The 22,422-nt window shown below is 37.9% G+C and overlaps 1 protein-coding gene across 2 annotated transcripts in view; it reads right to left on the reverse strand.

The window, feature by feature from the left end:
* The window catches only part of ARHGAP10 (Rho GTPase activating protein 10), a 139,008-nt gene that overhangs the window by 29,502 nt on the left and 87,084 nt on the right, over positions 1–22,422 (reverse strand). For both annotated transcript variants that reach the window (XM_041489271.1, XM_041489270.1), the window contains 3 exons: positions 19,809–19,914; positions 19,027–19,186; positions 5,325–5,475 (listed from right to left, as the gene is read on the reverse strand). In XM_041489271.1, coding sequence (XP_041345205.1) covers positions 5,325–5,475; positions 19,027–19,186; positions 19,809–19,914 — 417 coding nt within the window. The remainder of the gene's footprint in view (positions 1–5,324; positions 5,476–19,026; positions 19,187–19,808; positions 19,915–22,422) is intronic.

The raw sequence follows: 22,422 nt of genomic DNA on the forward strand, positions 1-22,422 counted from the left end.
GTGGATGTGTTTACTTTGAACATTTCTACAGATTTCATACACTGGAAACAGACAAGCACTGGCAATGAAACCAAGGCAATTCTCACACCAGCCATGAAGATCTGGTACACCTCATTCAACGAGATGTAAAAGTCAGGAGATGTTTATTACATCATGACACAAAAACTTGATTTTTGCTAGCAGCGCAGCAAGTAGACTGTAGCAAAAAGATTACTCACAGGGATAAAATGGGAAGATAATGTACATTGTGCATGCAAGGTATGGATCAAAATTATTCTGTATCTCTTAAAAAGAAAAAAAAAGGCAAAAAAGTATCTTCTGTGGACCCAAAGCTCTCCAAGCAGAAGTCAACTTTCTGATAGGAAAGTAGGACCCACAATTACATAAGAAAAAGCTTTACCTTCACTGGCAGTAGCTCAAAAAGACTTTTAACTTTGTATAGCACACATCCTACTCGGTGCCATCAGGTGGGAAAAGCTGTGATGAATCACATAGAATTGCAGGAGCTACACTTGCAGCAAGATAAAATACAAACTGTCTGAAATTGCACATGGCAAACAGCAGTCATCCTGATCTTCCCCTCATGACTAACATTGGTGCACTTATTTTGTGACAGCATAGCTGTGTTCTGCTCAGCTGTTAACAATAGCTTTGTAAGCAAGTGTTGCAGGGCCTTATGGCTTTTTGATATGCCTATGTAGCTGCTTTCCTTTCCATTTCCCCTACTATGTGCCAGGTTACAGAAACACTTCCAAGCAGCAAATTCAGAAATAGAAAGAGTTCAAGGCCAGGTTTCACACCTGCAACCTTGCAGTCCTGGGCTGCTCAGCCCTGAAGACCAGTCTCATTATAAGTCCAAGGCTTCCTCTAACATCCAGGTTTTCTGTTCCATAATTCCAAATGAAGTTTATGATTTTTTACTTGTATTTGGGGCAGGAAGGGATGGAGGGGGAGAGTAAGGAAAGAGAATATTGCTATGTAGCCATTAAACATATCACATTTTACTCTGATAAAGTAATTTAATTGAATGACACAGTAATTCATGCAAATTAATTTACCACCCAAATTAAGACACTGTCTCACTCCAATCCCCACAAAAAAAAATCAAGACCAGCTACTTCTGTTCAACACTAACATACCATTCATAACTATGTGTCCTGAAATACTTCAAAGAGCAATATAAGTTAGCACAAAGTTTTGAAGGTTTAAGTAGCAGTTCTAAATTCTATTTCTTTTCAAATTCTGCAGAAGAATCCGTTTTCTAAACCACTATAAATACAGTATTTAATTCACAGCAGCAGCAGGCTATCAAAAACAGCCCATATGATCCCAAAGTGGGGGGATAGGACACAAATGCTCTAAAAAAGAACAATGCAGCCCCCCTTTGACACTAATGTGCTATGTCCACATATGTGCCAAGGAGAAATTTTGGCACTCTGAGAGTATTCAAACAGAATAAGGCATCAGCAGGCCCTGTGGTTTAAGGTGTATATTCTGGTTTGTTTAGAAAACAAGTTGTTCTGTAGTTGAACAAAGTGCTACGCACGACCCGTTTCTTGACTCCAGGTGTGACTTACGCAACTTGTGCTGATTTTCTGCTCATCCTGGATGGACTGCATTACACTGCCTACCTTACACAGGACTTTTCTTCCCATATTGCTCTAACAGCCCTGCAAAAATTGTTTGACAACCTCTAAATCTCTGGCACGGGAAAAAAACCAAGAAAAAGAATGCAACAAACAAACAAGAGAAATCCCAAACCTGTTGCATTTGCTACAAGACAAGAAAGATACATTAAAATTTAAATAAAATTGTAAGGGAACAAGATTTTAAATCTGCATTGCCCTCTAGGAGAAATGTAAACAGCAATCTCCTCTGATATATACTGACTGCCCAAATGGAAAATAAAGAGCCAATGACAGGTTTAGAACAGAATACACAACTCCCAGTTCTAGCTAACAGTCTTTCCCTGTCTGCATAGAGAGACAGATGTAATGAGAAGGCATTTCCACATAGCTGAGACTGTAAGTCACAGGAATTTCTGCACTGCTATTCATTATAATGTTCATTCAGATAGTGAGAGGGAAGAAGAAAGCAATTTCCATAGATTAAGAAAACCAAAACCAACAAAATAAATTTTAAAAAGCCATAAAAAAACCCAAAACCAAAACAAAACAAACCAACCCACCACCAAAAAACAAATCCCAAATCTTCATTTAGAAGGCTAGAAAACTCTGGAAATGGTCCTAATGTAAATCTCAGACAAATCTGCATTTTGCTGAAACAAGAATTTTGGGTCTAGGCCACATATGAAAGTAGCTCAGAGTTCCCCATTAGGTCCAGTTCTACTTAAGAAACTAGGATGTCAAAAAAATTCAGAGGGAAAATATAATAACTGGCTTACCACAGAGCAAAGAAGAAAGAAGTTAAAAGAAAAACAGACAGCATCATCTGTGACTTAAGTTGGTCATTCAGGAAACAAAGATCCTCATGGTAGTAAACATAATCCTTGAATTGTTTGCAAATAGGTTTAATCATCTAATTGCCATGTACAAGGAAGGAAAATCTATGCACTATCAGAATTCAGTACAGCTAATTACTAGAAGGCAAAATAAAGATTTTTATCAAACGTAGTGTGTGTTCTTCAGCTATTATATCTATCAATATTTATATAACTTACAGCCCTTTCTGGGTGGTTGCTGCATACATTTTCTGTGCAGTCAAGAAGCTTCTCGACTGCAAACATGCTTTTAAAAAGAAACCTGGCCTGAACCCTGCATTTCCAATTCAAGCAGTGGATTCTGAAGCCTGTTAACTCCCTGGAGCAGCTGATAGCTAAAGACTTGTTTCCGCTTTTCTAACAATTTCCTGGTTTGCATAACAATCCTAAAAGAAACACACTCAAGAAGTTTTCCAGCACAGAGAGATTTTGTCTCCGACACAGTTCTAGTTTCAAGGCATAAAGAATATTTATATACAATTACCATAACTTTAGAGATATATTTGTCTACAAATATATTTACACATAAATATGTATCAGCTGCTTGTTTAAAAGAAGATTATGATAATTTTGCCATATCCAGGAAATACAAAACACTGGCTTGTGCCTGGTGCTTAACTCATGCCATTGTGAATAAGGGGGGGCGGGGGGGAGGGAAGGGGTTTAATGTTTAATTTCCTGTTAAAAACACACACAGGATAAAATCTTCCACAGAGCAGTTATAAAACATGCATTTGTTAGCCAAGAAACTAGGTAAATATGGAATGAAGCCCAGGCTCACTTCTATTCCTTCACCCCCTCTCCAAAGAAGAAAGCAACTGAAGGCCATGGAGTGTATTTGGAGGCACTGAGCTCTACTCAGGGACTAGATAATTCATGAGCCTGGCTGATCCACACAGCCTGCAGCCACTGGGGCAGTGGCTCAGAGCGTGCAGTGACACAGCTGGGCTGGAGGCACTGCAGCGCTGCATGTGAGTGGCACACGTGCCCAAGAGCCATTGTCCCAGCTACCGCCCACTGCCCTGGACAGCAGGTTGGCTGAGCAAGGAAAAGAGCCAGTAGCACGGAGCCAGCAGCTACCAACAGCCTGAGGATCATGCTACCTTTGGGAGTGGCTTTACAGACCACAGAAGGTATTTTTTCAGCAGTTACAAGGGGAAATGTTATTGCCACATCCCACCCAAAATTCACCTGCAGCCTTCACTATGGGTTTAATATGTACCATGATGTATTAGGCAATTCTGCAGTTCAGCCCACTACAACTCCCAGACAAGCACCAAGGTTCTGCATGAATTGTAACTATTACAGCCTTTAACAACCCCAGCTCTTTGCCAAGATGCCCAAATTAGACAAAAATATGGACCGCATTTAGGCAAAATAGACTCTTTGTAAGAGTTTTCAACAGTAACACTATATTTTTGGCCCTCAAAATAAAAAAAAAACCACCGAGTGCTTTTTGTCTGCAGTGTTTGGGTCAAAGTCAACTACTCAGTGCAAACCTTACTCCATGGAGTTTGAGAAGCTGTGGTACTTCTTGGGTCCTGCTAGGATTCACATTCAAAATTAGATGTGAACAGCTCTGTGAGTGGCTTCAGTTTAGCTTTGTTTTTCAGATGAGGATAAATTTATTATAGCAGATGTAGCTCAAGAGCTTTCTTAGCTTTTGGGAGCATATTATTCAAATTAACACATCTTAAGCTTTTGAAGCCGATACCCCTAAACATCTTCTAGTCAAGGCATTTAGTTTCACACTTGATGCAAGACAGACACAGATTTCGTATCTCTCTGGTGAATCAAATCTGATGGCAGGAATGCTGAATTTCTTGCTGACTCTCTGCAAAACTGGCTTTGAAACTATAAACAGTCCTGAGTTTGTTTCTAAAAGCTGCACTTAACAGCTGTTGTAGGTATTTGTATTCTTGCCTTATGAAACAAACCACTGTTAACCACTAATTTAGTGACAGTTCACCAGTGAATCTATTACTACTGCATGATTCCAAAACCTTCCTGTTTACTTTCACTTGTTGTAACTGAACTTTGTACCCTGATCCCATGGCTCTTCATGTGAAAAGACAATTGGCAAAAAACATTAGGAAAGAGAAAAGGAATAGGGTGGAGAAAAACTGTAACACAAAATGAGCCCTGACTTGCCTCCTCAGTACTGTACCTACCCCCAAGCAATGAAATTTCAGGAAAATTATTATGGTTCTGGCCAACAGTCAGAATACATCAGATGTTATTATACACCCTTTGCCTCACTGTATGTTGCTACTTCAGACTCCACACAAAAGGAAGACGTTTTTTTTTTTTCCATTGCTTTTCAATGGTAAGGCAAGTTGACAAGTATTTACTGCTAGTTACAGCAAGGTATTAAAGATTCAAGTGAAGTAGTGGTATTCTCCAGTGCAGTGGTGACCTGAGCCTTTAATCCAGATGAATTTAACTGTAAAGTGCATTAGCTCTTCTCATAAAAGATTTGCTTTAATTTTAGTTCTCTCTCCATTTATCTTATGGCTCTGTAATCTTCAGTAGAGGTCAAAGAGATTTCCCCAAAGAAAGAGGAGCTGCTTCTTTTTTAGAGGAGAAAAGCATATTTAAGACAATCCGTCCTACTTTTAAACATAAGTCACAGGACAGTATTCCCTGCTGTCCTCTCTCTGCAGCTCTCCTTGCTTCTTTGCACGTTCCAAAGCAATTAAACCAGCATGCATGTGCATCCACACATGTACACAAATGAAACATATAATGAAAACACCTCCTGGAGATAGGATGGTTAAACACAGCCCATCTGATGCAAGGACTGAAATTACTACTAACATCTTACCATCATCCAGTTCCAGGCAGAGATTGTAAACAGCCAGAGGCCTCTTAATACGCTGTCCTTGTCTTCTTGACTGCCTTGGTGGGGCGTTTGGAGGAGATACTGACATAGAGATTGGCTCAGGGAAAGTAGCATCAGGCAGGGTTTTGAAAATCTGCAATCAAGAACACAAAGGGTGTTAATTATTTATCATGAAGAGCAACCTGTGCAATGCAACTGTAAACCATTATCAAACAACATTTGTTTTGGATTTCATTCAAAGAAGACAGGAGCCAAAAAATCCATTCCTTCAAGTTTGGGAGTATGCCGTGAGTTTTTAATGAGTGCTTTAAAAATAAATAAATAAATAGATAAATATAATATGGAAGTAACCAATAGCACCATCTACACATTAACCAAGCTGCCAAACAGTTAATTCAAAAACAAATCATTTGCAGCCACACTTACCAGCTAGGATGGAGGGGAAGGAGAAAATGAAAGATACTAACTTAGTAACCAGTAACCAAAATGCTTTATAGCTTTAGCTAGAACCTGTAACTTTTCCAGAATACCCATTTTAATTTTCAAAGCTTGTAATATCATTATATCAGCCATTTTAATTAAAGAAACACACACTCTTGAAGAAAGCAGGGGGAAAATTTTGTGGGCAGGGGTTTGTAGTGAGAAATACCATAGTAACAAACCACATGAGAATTTATTCTGTTAACTGTTATATATCAAGACAATTTTATATTAAATACTGACATTCACAAAGATGCATATAAAAAGGATTGCATTTTCTGTCATCATTTTATATTTTGAGTCACAACCATCAGCACATCACCACTCCCCACAGAATACCACGTCATTTCTCTCTGCATTAACCAACAGCATAGATTCACCATACCTGACAGCACTTTAACTGTCACACGAAGGGGACAGTCTAACAGTGCTGATTTACTACTAGAAATTATCAGTGTGCTGGCATGCAATTTACCAGCAGCCTCTACAAGTGATCATGGCATGAACAACTTGGCTTCATATGTATTTCAGCAAAGACAAAGCAGCAGATAAAGGAAAACACAAACAGGAGCTGTGTAAGAAAACTCCTGTGTTTGTACAGCACCTCACAGCAATGCAACACAGTGACATAACAAGAGGTAATGAAACAGCATATGATGTTCTTGTGCTCTGCAACTTTATAATGTTTACTACAAGGACAAGTGGCAGAGGAGAGCTGTAATCAATGTTTAAGGGGAAGGTTTTTATAAAGTAGAAATTCATGCAGAAACTATAAAGGGACAACACAGATAATACATTTTTGGATAATAAGAGCATATGTCAGGTGCAGCATGACACTAAAAGCCAGACAGGTGAGAAATAATGCCATAAGCATAGTAAGACACTCAAAACACCATGTAAAAAGTACTAGAGACCCTAAATGTCAGCATATCCTGGCCTGTTAACCCTGAATATTAACATGTGGGAAGAAGATGACCCAAGGTCCCATGTATGCATTAACTTAAAGCCATTTAATCATCACTTTTGTATTGGCAGGTAAAAGACTGTGCTGGTACAAAATAATTAAGAAAGGACATATTCCATGAAAACAGTGGAGAAATTATCATAGTCCCAAAACTGGGCAGCAGTGGGCCAGAAGCCCATGTATGGTGTGCACAGGAAAGCCTCAGTGGAAACATTACCTTCCTTTCCAGTAAGTGAATGTTGCCATGGGGGAGGTAAAAATGCTCTAATTTGAAGTTCCCCATCCCAGCATTAGGAAAACTGTCTCCCCCTCCTTCACATGCCTACGAACAAGGGACTACGAGAGAGTGCCAAAACAGCAACTCTCTAAAAACAAAATGTTTACAAAGAAGAGAGGAAGCTGTCCAACCTGGTTCTCCCCAGTACAGACACAGCAGCACTCTCAGGCTGTGACAAAGCTCTAGTTGTGCTCAGAGTTCTAAAGCCATTTCGTAAAACATGATGCAATATATAATAGTGAAATCTAATGCGCACCTCCACGGCACTTGGCTAACAGTACCACACTGCCCCCTTATGTGTAAATACAAGGCTAGATTGAGCAGGTTTAGGGATAAATATTTGCTTCTGAAAAATTCAAAGGTACCAAAGCTTGAAATGCCATCTTGTCCATGGACTAAGCATTGCATTTGGGCTCCCTGGCAAACAACTCTCTGCCAAGAGGTTTCAGCATGTTGTTTACTATGCCACGTTCCACAGCTGTGTTTATTTCTACAGCCTTATCCATGGATCTCTGCTGAAATTAGTGATGGTGAGAAGAACAAGTATTTCCCAGGAGTACTTCATAAGATATGAGCTTTCTTGTATGCTTCTAGGTGACTTGCACAGGTGGCAGTGAATTTCTTCAGTGTTTTTTACTTGTCTCTCACAAATATTGCAATATACTCTCCCAAAACTATTATCATGAGAAATTAGGAGTCACAAAGGCAAAAGAAAAAAAGACTTTTTTGCTCTTTCAAGCAATTCATAGTTGTGTTCATCCCTACTTTGGTATATTTTTAGGTCTTTTTAGTAGGAAAATAAAATCCAGCCCAGCCCTAACTAGACATTTTTCAGCAGCAGCAATCTCCTCCTATAGTAGGCCAAAGCCTCAGCTCATGCTACAGTTTTGCAAAGGAGAGCATCTGAAAAGCAAGCAGAACATCAACCTCTGCCTTCAGAATTGCACATACAGCATATTTCTTGCTTGATTTTCACTTAAATAGACAAATGTGTTTCATCAAGGCTTGGATATTTGTCTGCTGCACTGACAGAAGCACTGCTAGGTCTGCCTGAGAATGAGGGATGGAGAGCTGCTTTATTTAAGCTGTGGGGAGAAAAGTTGGTTTTGGTTTTATTCAAATTTGTTTCTAATCTTATTAACTATTTAATCATCACTGAAGATAAATGTTTCATGGCAAATAAAAGATGCCAGCTGTGAGGGACCTGTTGTCAGAAGCCCAATGCATGCACACAGAGGACTGAATTCAACATCACACACGCAATATGAGCACCTGAAATGGGCCCAGCAGCACTGTGTGCTGGCTGACTTGCACAAAAGCAAGTCAGCATGGGACCACAGGTGAGCAAGTTTAGGAGTACTGTCCTGCACTACAAGCAGCTGCTATCAGATGCATGGCAAGGCAATCACACATATCCAGTGGGAGGCAATCACACATATCCAGTTCTCCCAAGGAAGAACAGATTGGAATGAGCTATTTAAGAGATTATTATTTTGCTACTCAAAAAACCACATCTCCTGAAGGTCAGATCTACAACTACCACTCATCTGGACTGCAGAAGTCACCACAGCTTAGACTAATTCCTGTAATAAAGACAAGAGTGAGGTATGCTCATTGAATTACGTCATTCTAGAAGCAATAAAAATATACTAAGCCAGCCTCAAAGTTTAAAGATTTCACAGTCATGTCCAACGTTAACACGGTTTTTGATACTGTGGTCAAATTGCATGAGATTTATAGATTATCAGTTCTCTACAATTTAGTTCTCAAAAGCTCTGGCATCCTGCTATTGACCTACCTGGGAGTGAACTCTGAAGCTAAATGTAACAATTTACATTTGGGAGAAGACTAACATATGTAGCACTCACAATTTTAATCCAGCAGCAAATCCCTCTGTTAGTCAGTCCCAGTTAGTCCACTATGTAAATGGTTCTTTAGGTCTGATCTTATATGAAAGCAAAATTTCAAAGTGCACACTGAATAAACCAGAGGATGAATCTCTGAACCTGCAGTGTAAAAGTTACAACAAAAAAGATGAAACTCTGGTGGATCAGTTTAAAACTCTGGTAAGTCAGACCTATTTCTCTCTCTGTGTAGGAGTATAAAATGGATACTTTACAAGCCTAAACAAACCACAAATCATCTCGAGCATACAGGACTAATATCAGCTCTGTCTAGAGCAGTGAGCCCAAGATCATCCCTACACAGAACCATTCCAATTCCTAAATCTGTGTCCCACAGTGTCTATGGCAGCATTTTTTCAGAGTAATGAGCCAAATTCAACATATTATCGTACTGTATTCTACCAGCAGATCCACATGGCAGCAGCCCAAGCAATTTTGCCAGATTGCCCTTAAACTGCAACAACAGTGTTGGACTCTAGATCCTGAGTTCTTAGGAGAGCCGATTTTAGATACTAAAAAAACCCACGGCTGGGAGGATTTACCTTGGCTTATTCCACAAGTTTATGACTAGATGTATAGCTGTACATGGAAATGTAGATTAGATTCTGCTGCTACAAGAGAGTACTGATCTGTTCGTTCTGGTCTCAAGCAGAACTAATTAATGAATTTCAGTATGTTTGCCAGGAATTACTTTAGGAAAAGACCCAGACATCAGGTCATCTCTGTCTGCTTTGTTTCACTGGGGTAATTAAAATTTCCTCTAAAAATCAGTGAGAAGCAAACAGCAAGGACAGAGTGGGATGAAAAAAAGGGGACAAAAAACTGGAGGCTTAGTAATAGAGCTAATGAAGACAAACTTACAAGAAATCAGCTTAAAGCAGTGCCATGGTTTTGTTTCAAGAAAAAACCCCAATCACCAAGCACCTAGAACATGCATCTATGTCCTTGGAATACACAAAGACAAACCAGAGCACCAGAAGTCACTGTGTAATGCAAAGGAAGCTAGAACATGCAAGGTGATTCCAAATTCTTTGGAATTCCACTAATGGGATAGGCTTCACTACTACATTCATATGTTGTGGGGAAGAGTATTTCTCATGACAAGAACAACATAAGTTTCTATTTGGGCAATTTCCTACAATACCAGTTTGATTTGCCACTGTTAAATAAAAGATACAAACACAGACACTTCCACTAATGTTGACTGAATAATATAAAACACTATCCAGCTATGGCACATGTACTGCTCTCCCCTTACACATTTTATCCCTATGGTATTCCTTGCATTTCCATGACAACTGGCTATAATATATGCTGATCAAAGAATATTTTATACATTAGCAGTTAACAGGATAGTGCAAGAGAAGCTTATCACCATGGTCTTTCCTTGAGTTAGCTTCTTTTCAATGTAAGGCAAGCCCAATTCAGGTTAAACTAAGTAACCTGCACAAAACCAAAAATCATATATTTATATTAGAGACAAAACACTAAAAAAATGCCAACTGCCTTTGTGGTTCACAGTGTGCCTTACTCAGATTAATTTTCAACATTTTTTTCCTCTTAGGATAATGAAGACAGTGGTCATACCCTGTTTTTTGCCATTTTCTAAAACCAAAGCAATGATGTCTTTAATGTCAAATTACAATTTTACTGTAGATATAAGCATTTCAGAAATTGCAAGGTGAAAATAAGCATCCTAAAACACTACTACAATAGCTCAGCCACTAATTATAACCACTAACCACTAATTGCACACTAATTGTAATCCATTTTTTAACAGTAAAACCCATATTCAATAACATGAAAAGTTCTAGGGTTTTTATTCCCTATTTGAAGGGATTACAGAAGCTAATTGGAGTTATTAAAAGTTTAATCATAATAGAAGTTACAAAATATCAACTTCTACAGTGCTAGGACAAAAGTTTTATTTCAAAACTGATTTCTGCACCAATTCTAACAATTTTATAAAACTTCCAGAGTACTGAAATATTTTTTAAAAAATCCTTTGTTATTGTAGTTTCTTACTGGTTCATATTTTCACTTTACTGTGGACAATGTTAGATCAACATGTTACATTCCTGGTTTTAGTCAAAATATCTATTTCTTTTTCTTGTTCACACAGTTCAATAAATAAAAACTACATGCATTAGGAATTCTTGATATCTAAACAGAATATGTGTTCAATGTGCAAAATGTGATTAAAGTTGATTATTTCTAAAATTCAATATTTTTTAAAGTTTGCAAAATTCTCCAAGAAAAATTATCAACAACTTCATCAAAATTCTTTAATAACTTACCTCCCAAATATTACCATCACGTCCACTCCAATACAGGTGTGCCTACCTCAAATTAGTTATCCTGTCTTTTGCACTTTAACACTTATATACTGTAAAATATAATTTACTGTGCACCGCTTTCTGTGAGATTGCACAAGATGCAAGTTTTCTGAGGCTTTGGATTTGGAGGCTTGAATTCCGCTACAAACCACAAAATACCTTTATAGATTATTCACAAGCATTATATTGGGGGTGGGGGGTATGAATTTCAGATGTCAAGCTGAAAACTACCTGTGGCTCAGTCTCTAGAGGGCCACCAACCAGAGACCATCAATAATGCTCTTGATGCTGCCTGGCACACACTGTTGAATTACAGTGCAACTGGAAAGTAACCAGGTATAAGTCAAAATAAGAAACAGGAATCATCCTTGGCTGTGAGCCAAACCACAAAGATCTCTAAATAAATAAATTAAAATTTAATCCATCCAAAACAGCCTTTTGTTCATTGCAAAGACATCATTTGCTGAGCCCATCTGCCTGACAGTCAGACCACCCCTAACTAATGAAACATTGCTTATAGGGATTTGTGGACATGCTGAATCTCAATCTCCTTCTGAATGGACTATCTGCTATCTCCTGTTCTTATACAAAAACAACTACAGATCTGGACAATCTGCAAACTACAAGACTGACCAAAGAACCCAGGGAAGTTTCAGACAGACCTGATGTATCAGTAGACTCTAATAGTCACTCATCTGCCCTGACTGCCTTGAACTGTGTAGTTCAAATTTTGGGATGTAAGGAAGAACCTAAAAAGCCTGCAAACACAACATTACAATCCAGAGGACAGCTGCAAAGGCGGGGGGAAAAAAAAAGGGAAAACCATATCAAGGTTAAAAACGCATGTCCTTTGATCGCTGGTGAATTATGAGTTTGTTGAGTCAGCCTTTCTAAAAGTAGCACTCCTGATACAAAGACTGCAGCTTCCACTGTATCACATTGCGCTCCACCTTTTAACAATTCGTGAGAAGAACGCTCCTGATGCAGCCCATTCACTCTATCAACCAATCCATTTTAGCCATCGAGAGAAATGAGAGAGTTAACCACATACCAGGCTGGGAATACCTCCACATTTGTCCACTGCACCAGCAGGAACAGCAGGTTCATCTTCTCTTCTGTGCTCACCTACTCTAACTCACACCAAGGAGAGTATTCTAAAAGGTTAGCTTTCCCTGTTACACATAATAGCTATGTGTATCTTGTTTATATACAGGAACTACTTAAAATAGCAGAGAAATGCCTTAAAATTAAAAGATTGAATAGTCCATCTAATTACCTTGATTTCTAAAACATTACACACTTCTCAAAGGAAAATAATGCAGAAGGAGAATGTTTGCATGTATTTTCTTTTACCAAGAGTGTGAGAAGTCCTAAGAAGATGAAAATGGCACTTGGAAACCTAAGTCAAGACTCAGCAAAAACAACAACTATGGCCAAACATAGTGCAGGTAACTCCCCTTCATTTGTAACAAATATATATATGTAAAAACATATACACATGTGCATATACACACAAAAACACCATATATACATATATATATACACACATATATATACACACATCTATTTTACTGCAGATTTTATGAACAGATAGAGTATAAAACCCCACATTTTACCCCCTACCACACTATCACCAAGCAAAGCATTAGAATGACATGACAAGATCTTCAAGATTATTGCAAATTACACGGTTCCAACCACAGCCAACATTGCAGCCTCACCAGCATTTTTTTTTCACAGATATCCTTGTTGCCATTACAAGGAGTTATACCATCATTGCTTTTTCAATTATTTTCTGCTCATTGTTTTTGTTAAAATAGATTTTTTATCTTGCATTATGACTATAGGCTCTTTGGAGGTGAAGAACATGCTGTTCTATTGGATGTCTAAACAAAATATTGATGATTTATTAGTGGAAGAAGCATGCTCTTGAAAATATTGGAAATAAAAGTATTATCAGCTGACTGCCATGTATTTTTAATACAAAAATGGTTAATGGTTTGAAATACACTAGCCCTTCTGGTAAGACAAAAGCTTACTAGAATTCCAGAGAGTACATGCAAAACATTATGTCACACAGTTTCTGCATAAGAATTTACTTTTTAAACTTTTCAGAAGTGCAACAACTTTTCCCCTCTTCATGTCCCTTGCAATATTTTCCAGAATATTTTCTTTTACTAACAAGATTTAAGAACATCTATTTTGGCTGTCTCCAAAGGAGACAGGACTTCTCCCTTGCTTTCTCCTCCATACATGCAAGCACAGCACCCTGACCATCAAGACTGAAGCAAGTATTAGCCACTTGAATTGCACTGCTTTATCATCCTTTCTCTTTACTTACTTAGGAATATTGCTTGTGGGCAGCACAAGATGAGATCTCTATCACTTTGAAATTTTGTATGAAGTAGAGGGAGGTTCCCCGAAATTAACTCGAAATAAGCTAGGAAAATCAAGAAGTCAGAAATCTATATACTATTTCTATGTGCCATGTATTTGTAGTGCAGCATCCCAGCAGGTCTCTTCCACTCCTGAGATCATGGCTTTTGTTTTGATTTTCTTTTTTTAATATAATATGATTTCTCACAGTGCCTGTTTTGTTTCTTTTGGACCAGTCTAGCAGCATACCTATCCAGGTATTGATCCAGACTGCTTCTAATATCATCAACTGCAGTCACAAACGTGAGTAGAGATTTGATATTCAATCTTCTTACTATATACATAGACCACATTTAGAAAACTGGAGTCTTTTAAACAAAAAATAAAAATATTTGTAGTGAATTTACCACCACATGTGCGTGTCTCACATGGAAAGGCTTTATGTTATCTACAAGGCAGAGAAAGGATTTAAAGAGTTTGCTCACACTACAGTGGAACAGAAGAGCTGCTCTGACTCCTACTAGAACTTCTTTGTTGTGTCTGTTGCCCTTTCTGTTTGAGACTCAGCCAATGATCAAGGCATGTAATTAGAATTAAGTTCAGGAACAGTTTCAATGACACTTCTGATTAGTTACATGCTTCAAGTTTAGCACGTGCTGAATAGCCTCCTGAATACCCTCATGTGTTTTTACCACAAACTCTGTGCAAATGGAGATATTTTAATGTCATTTTTCCCCCCCTCCAAGTCTAACGTTTGTTGACTTGAGAAACATTCAGCTTGTGGAGGTTTCAAATTGCTGCACCACAGCGAACCACCAGAATTACACCGCATTGCTTCTTGGTCCCCCTTTGCAGCCAAAGACAAAGCAACTGGAAAGTTGAAACAAACCCTCTTCAGTAACTCTCATGTGTCCCTTCAAAAGATCTGCTCTGTTGCCAAAAAAATAATCTTACGTTTATGTGGTGGCGCGGCATTCCACCCTAAAGCATTTACCTGCAACAGAACTGCTGGATTGCCAAGGGGAGACTGTGCTGCTTCATGCTCTAAAACAAACTGACTTCACCCGCTTCCCTTCCTTCCGTCTCACAAATATTGCATGTATTATGCACTGTAATACGTTTTAAGACAAGATTTTTCAAGGATTACTACATGATGTTGGCTTAAGAGCTCAGTAGTATTAAATTCTTCTCTTCCTTTTCTAGTTTAAAAAAGAAACCACGAAAATGCCCAAAGTAGGGGAAAAAAGTATTTCATTAAAAAAATTCCCCTTAAAACTATTTTGAACATATCAAAGCTAAGCCAAAGACATTTTGTCTAAAATATGTAAAATCTTTCCCCGTTATAGAAAGATTGATAGAGAAAAGGTATCTGCCCTATATATATAGGAAATACTGAGTTTTTCAGCTTGAGTGTCTTTGAGATAATTTTGCGCACAGGTTGTTTGAATTTGAGAAAAAGGTATTTTTTATGAAGCCTATTCCCTTTCCTAAGATTCTGGTCTTCCAGTCTCCAGAAGGAACTTCTAGGTCTAGCCCCTCACTTTTATCCTTCTAATTTTCTTTCACTATAATCTTCATCTTCTTTCTGTTTTTATAATCTTGCTATTTGTACTCACTATTACTTCCTCCCCCATACGCTGGTTTAAATATTCCAGTCCCACTGAGATTTTTATTCCAACCTCCTCCCTCATCTTCTTTCATTTCTTAGACTTTTTTTTTATCCTGGTGCCTTTTTTTTTTTTCCTTCTTAAAATAATGTTCAGGGAATTGAGAAACCAAAATGGTTCGCATTACCACTGAGGCATCTTGAAATGACAAATAAACAAGCCCTTTGAATAGTGACATTCACTCCAACAGCATACACTATAAACACTATAACAAACAGCAAGATAAACATGTGCATGCTCTTCATGCTGCCGTGGCACAGACCACCCTTCTTCCTCACCGCAAGTCAGAGAAAAGACCAGAAGAACTAAAATGTCCAAGCTTTCCAATCTGTTAAGCCCATGAGAAGAAAAACTAATTGAAACTCATGAAACTCATTTGGAGGAGGCAAAGAAGAGAAATCAAAACCTTTTTTTTGGGGCCAAGTTGACTAAGACTTGTCATTAGAAGATTACCTAAAGGCCAAGATTGCTCCAGGCACTGCACAAGCACAGCTGCAGTCAGCTCCTGAGCTTGTTACTTCAAAGCAAAATAAACACAATGATGAGACACAAACATGAATTTCTTGATGCTTCTTTAGTGAAGGGAAAAATACAGGACACAAAATCTGGCTATCCTTCCCCTATAGCCATAGGACAGAAGCTAAGCAACATTATTATCCTCTGGATTGTCCTTGCTTCCACAGCAGGTGGTTCTGATGGTCCTGAGTAAAATATCTCAGCTTAGGTCTAATTTTTGTCTTTTTCTTTCAAAGCAGAGATCTGCTTGTGCAGCTCACCTTCGAAATGGGCACTGTGAAACACTCTGCCTGACAGAGACCTGCCTAGAACTGACAAAAGCTAAACAATTCCCTCCCTTGTGCTCTTCTATCCCCTCCTACTCTTAATCATTGTGCAATTCTAATGCCATTTAAGCAACACATCAGGCTGTATGGTCTAGCTTCAGTGTTCCAATCTCAGCATTTTGCAAAACATTCCCTCTTCAACACACTGTAATTGGTTCACAGACATGAACTGGATGTACATACGCAGCCTGTAAACAAGGTGAAAGTGGTACTGACTGGTTTCTAGCCAGAAGGATGTACATATCAACAAAGCTTAAAAAAAAAAAAAAAAAAAAAAAAAAACTAAACCAAAAATAAACAACAAAACCAGCTTACTCACAAAGCATGATATTCTTATCATAGGTCTTTGTGAACACATGTCATTGTGTTCAGGTTTCCACACATTCATTGCGCAGAAATTCTCTAATTAGGACAAAAAATGATGATACTGGAATGACTGCACCAGGATTTCAAAGCCAGTAACCCAATTACGTCTCCTCCTAAAACTGAACAGTGATTCTCATTCAGTAAAGCTATCCACAAAATACATAATGGGCATTGATGGAATTCTAAAATATTTGAGGAATACTAACAATTTTTTTACCATTCTGCCTACCAGATTTCTGTATTTATACCAGAAATGCCGATGGCTCCTGCTTCTACAGTTGGAAAATTTATTGGTGATTTCCTTTGCTACAAGGGAAAAGAAATGGCTCTCTGCAGAGTACCAGAGCTGGAAATTACGTATGCACCGAGTGTGAAGGGTCAGTGCACCTCCATCGACTCCATCACTCTCCCACAATTCCCAACTTTGCTCCTATCAGCAGAAGCTGCTAAAAATTAGCAGAGTCGGAGTAGTGGCTAAACAAAATATTTTAAAATATTTTAACCCACATTTCCTAGGACTTCATCAGGGCTATAAATAAAAGTATCTAATGCAAGACTCTCAGAAAGTCAGAAATGCATAGAAATTTAAACTAATAACATAAAATGAACATTAGACTGGCAATGAGTTTGCTAGCCTTTAAAAGTAGGTCCTTGGTCTGCCCTAAACAAAGAAATGTCACTTGTAAAAGCAGCATACTCAGTTTGACTACAAAATTTTTGTAATGCCTCAACACACCTCTCCACTGCCTTTGTTATAAACACACAGAGGTCACACTTGGGGCTGCCTTCATTTTGGAAGCAGGTCTAGAATGGGAGAGGTTGCTGCAGGCAGACCACTGATGACAAGTTCACTGTTAGAACTGGCAGTGAAATGACAGAAATCCCTTAAAAAATTATACCCTTCTAGTTCTAAAGAAGGCATAAAACCAAAAAATTATGGAAAATGATGCAGTATTATACTGATGTACTTTCCACTCCTCACTTCTCCACTTTTTCAGAGGAGCAAGAAAGGCCACTAATGTTTCAAATGTAAAACTGATGTCCAGTTTTGAGAGACATGTGACTGAGCTGGCATAAGAATAGGACGGTGCTAATCTGTGGTTATTTGAATAATCACAACTCAACCTCCACACGTTATTAAAACATCCTGGCTCTGCTTGCTCTCTCTCGACTTCCTTTAGTTTGTGTGGTCACCTCAAAAGCTTTAAAATCATGAGCTCAACTGCAAGGTTTACTTTCATTTCTAAGATCCAAAATTAATACCATGGCTTACAGCTCTTGGAATATTTATTGCTTAGAACTTGAGCCACATGTGCAGCCCAGTATTTTTCCAACAGAACAATACCATATCTGCTCAGTGTGCGTGTGAGGACAGCATTACACTCTAAGTCAACTAAGCCAACAAAACCCACCATGTGGACACAGCTATGCCAACAGCAGCTTTGCCCAGCCTGTATCAATCAGGGAGGGAGCATAATTACATTGCCAGAAAAGCCTGAGACATATATTATTTAGAGTAGATAACACTTGACTTAAATAGCCAATTTCAACACTGCTGAGCTTTAAAGGAAATAACAATTTCAATGCTCTGAATGCTTAAGAAAGGAGAGAGGAAAAAGCACATCTTGGGATTTTTCCAAAGCACCTTTTTTTTTTTTTTTTTTTTTTTTTTTTTTTTTGACAGTAAGAATTAGGGAGATGCTGTCCATCTCTCAGTACAAAGCACCTTAAACATCCAGTTACAGAAGTCAGCTTAGACACAAGGGACTCCCAAAGGAGTACCTATAAAAGGAGACAAGTCAATTACTTGCTTACTATTTTTAATCTGAGATCCCAGATTACATGCAGTGATATCCTGGACAGTACCTTGTACATGTGAGGCAGTCTAGTAACTGACAACTTTAGTAACAGCAGCAACAACAATTTCTATTTTCAGTACTACCTCAAATACAAAGGCTTAAAATAACACACATTCAGCTGAAAACAAAGGAAGTGTTAATACCTGGCTCTCTCATAATGCTTTTTACACACAAAATTTAGAGTACAGTAAAGTCTTCTTTTTTACACTGAGAACTCTGAGATAAAATGAAGACATAAAACAATGAATTCAGACCCTGGTCAAAATACTTGATGGAAGAGCCAGAAACTGAACCCAGGCTTTCTCTTTTCTCGTTTTGTATCACTTTTGCTCAGAAAAAAAGCAAATGCAAAAATCATAATGCTAATCTACTGGTGTACTATGAACACAGAAGCACTACCACTGCCACAAAACATGCATTCCGAAATGTCAGTTCAGCTATGAACAGGAATGATTCTCAAGGATAAATAACCAAAAGCATACTGTGCATAGAGACTATTCTTTAGAATTAAACTATTGGTTTAATGGCATGCTTAATCCCATGCTTAACCCAGTTAAGGCTAGCAGATTGTTTCAGACAAGGCTCAGAAATGTGAAAACATAGCAAAACGTACCTTCTCGTGATTTTCTATCAGGATTTCAACGACAATATTCTGAAACTTCAGGTCCATAATGGCTGCTACAGTTTCCTCCTGTGGCCTCATTAAGGTTGGTCCAAATACTACCCCTAGGTTTGCCACAGTCATTAGATTCCTCTTGGCATGCTTTGAAACACTTTTTGAAAATAATTGGAGGAAAAAACAGGAAATGGGTTATGAAAAATTTCCATTACTGCTGGAAACTGCAGTCTACGAATGAAAACACTACATTTTCTTAATCTATGTTTTAGAAGTTTGTCTTGTGCAAAGTTTCTTCAAATAAAATCTTACTAAATTCTGGTAAACTGAAAAGTCATTCTTCCACTGACAACTTAAAAACAAAACCAGTCTCTTACTGAACTTAAATACATAAAATGCACTTAGCCTTGGACCAGGGCAAGTGTGAAACCAACTTAAATTTGCTACCAGATCTCCACTATTTCCTCTGCCAGAATTTGCAAAAAGAAAGTATAATGTTCCCTTTCTCACTTCAATCAAACCCTCAGCTGCTGGCAGGGCTGCTAAAGTAAATACTTCTATGGCTTCATTAACGTCTTAGATTTCTGCCTTTCCCGCCAAAATATGCATAGCGTGAGTCAAATGTCTTGTCTGCTTTTGCACTTTTGGTTCCTGGGGTTGAGGATGACAGCATCAAAATGGGCTTTAGCTCCAGCCACACTTCACTAAAGCCCTTTGTAGTTAAAGAATGGTAAAGACAAGAATTCTGACAAGGTAGGAAAGCAAGTCATAGCACTCACTTCGCTAAATGTTTCACCAAAATTTCCAGCATCTCTTTGTTCTTTTCTGGGAGTTTGTGGACCAAGAAGTGAACAGCATTGACTCGAGATTCCGGACTCCCACTTTCTACGGGATACAGAAATAAATATCTCAAAAAAAAATTAAGATAAAATAAGATCTAGAGAAACACAAACCTTCTCGCACCCCTGCATGTAAACATACTGCACACACTTAATTTCACCACTTATGTATCTCCAAACATAGCAACACTGAACATATGTGTTTGTTTTCACAAGAATACTGTTCTAGAATTATCAACTTATTTACTTATTTTGAGAGTTTGTCTTTCAATCCACCTGCAGAAGGATGCCTTTGTTCATCTATTTTTAAAGTCTGACAGATGCAGTTATTGTTTTGCTGCATTGGACTCATGTGCTTAGAAACAGACTGGAAGGTGAGCAGCAATGTTACAGAGAGGAACTGCACTGCTTTCCACTTTAGCATCATTAACTGATTGTCCTCATGATTAGAACTCAGTTTCGTTGGTACTGTGCACCTAATGATGCTGCATTTAGGCTACCTTGCATTGGAAACTGCATGCTGATCCAAATGCTTAGAAAACCTAATGAGCTCTGAAGACACAGAAGAATAAACATGCAAAAAACCTACAGAGAATACTACGACAAAGGTTCTGAATAACAATGGCATCTCTAGTACAGTACAGAAATACAGATAAGCAAAGAGCTTTTCTTTTTGTCTGTTACATGTCAAATCGAATAATTTTGGCCCCTACAGGTTTCACTGTACACAGATGAAAACAAGAACCTGTAAAAGACAAAAATAAACCATCTTCCTACTTCAAGTTGCATTAAATCACAAAATTACATCTCTGTAGTGGTTATAATGAGAGGAATGGAAGCATTTCTATTACCTATAATAATACTTACTAGAAAAAGCAGAATGAGAAAAATTTAGACTTTATTCTGAATGCAAGAAGTTTCGACATGAGGACCACTGATCAGGTCCCATTTTTCTCTAAGGCAACTTTGATTGCTAAGTGTATTTCCTATAAAATACCATAGTTTATTCAGATTCTTCAGTGCATATTGCTTCAGATTTTTTTTTCTTGGCATATTGCTGTAGATTTAGGGCTGTATTTCATTCTTTTGCAGTGAATACCCCTGCACAGATTGCAAGAAAAAAGGCTACCAAAGGGCAAAATGTTTAATTTCTAGTGAACTACTCAAAATTCTCATAGAAAAAATATGCCTTTTTTAAAGTTAGACTATTTTGTGTATATGTGAAATCACAAATTCTAATTAAAGAATGGCTAAACAATTTAATTACAAGATACAGTCAAAGCTCATATAATTTCAATCTATACTGATATACACAAAGAGAACAGAATTAAAGGAAAACCTTTTAATTTTGGCTCCTCCTCCAATAGTTTCAGGGAAAAGGATACTCCATGCTATTTCCAGTGTTGGTTTTTTATAGCCAACATAGGAAACAACACTGACTACCTATTTTTGAGCATACTGTAACTCAGATCTGCAATGTTGATTGAATTTCCCTCCCTAGAACCAACTCCTTTACTAAGCTGTTTACTACTTATGAACACTGTACTGTCTCAAACATATAACTTAAACTGAATTCCTTCACTGAAAGGCTATAATATAAAGAAAAATAAAGTGAGGAAACTGCTGGCAAAACTTCAGAAGCAGAGAAATTGTTTTAACACTTTCCAATACAAACGCGAAGACTCACCACATAGGTAAGGATGTCAAATTTTGTTTAAGCACTTGCCTGCTAGCATGTGCTTTGGCAACTAATTTCCTGAGCTAATTCTCATTTTGAATTAAGGACCAGAAGAAAACATATTCTGCAGTCCTGGAAAGTCATTATAGCAATCTGAAGATGATAAAGCAATTGTCTCAAAGTTTATTTTAATTTTGCTTTCCACAGTTTGCCAGACGTGCTACAGGCTGGAAAGAAAATCAGCTAAATATCTGTTTGATACTTTGCCAAAAATTTTCTTACACAGTTTCCCTCTATCCTCTTCCAAAAAAATTCCGTGTACACTAGATACCATACAACTGAGCTACAAATGCTGTTATGTCTTCTCCAAGTCTGTATTTGAACTGCCACAGTGTAATCTGGCCTGCTCTTTCCTTTCTTCTAATACCTGAGGAACATTCAAGCCAGTCTTACACACAGACTAGCAAGGCACTGAAAACAAGGGTCAGGCAGCTGTGCTTTAAGGACTCAAATGAGCTCAAACGAATGTACTTTCTTTTGCTAAGCTTCATACTCTTTATAAATGGAAGGCAAAAAAAAACCATCGCAGATTAAGTAGATGCTTATCATTATGCAATTAAGATAATATGAATAAATGTTTACACTGGCTATCCAAAAGTTTTTCCATAAAAGTAGAAACTGTGCTAGGCAGTCACATTATATGTGACACACACGGGAACTAAATACTGATTAAAACATATTCTTAAATCATTTATTATTTCTTGTTCCTGTATTTTTAGTGGGATGCAGCATTTTTCTGGAATTGCATTTGCAGAGTGCTCCTGAGGTCACAGCAGCACAACAAAAGATTTCTGTTTGAACTACAGTCATGTATTT

The sequence above is a fragment of the Pyrgilauda ruficollis genome, unplaced genomic scaffold (genome assembly GCF_017590135.1).
Source record: "Pyrgilauda ruficollis isolate IOZ18807 unplaced genomic scaffold, ASM1759013v1 scaffold91, whole genome shotgun sequence".
In the NCBI taxonomy this organism is placed as follows: Eukaryota; Metazoa; Chordata; class Aves; order Passeriformes; family Passeridae; genus Pyrgilauda; species Pyrgilauda ruficollis.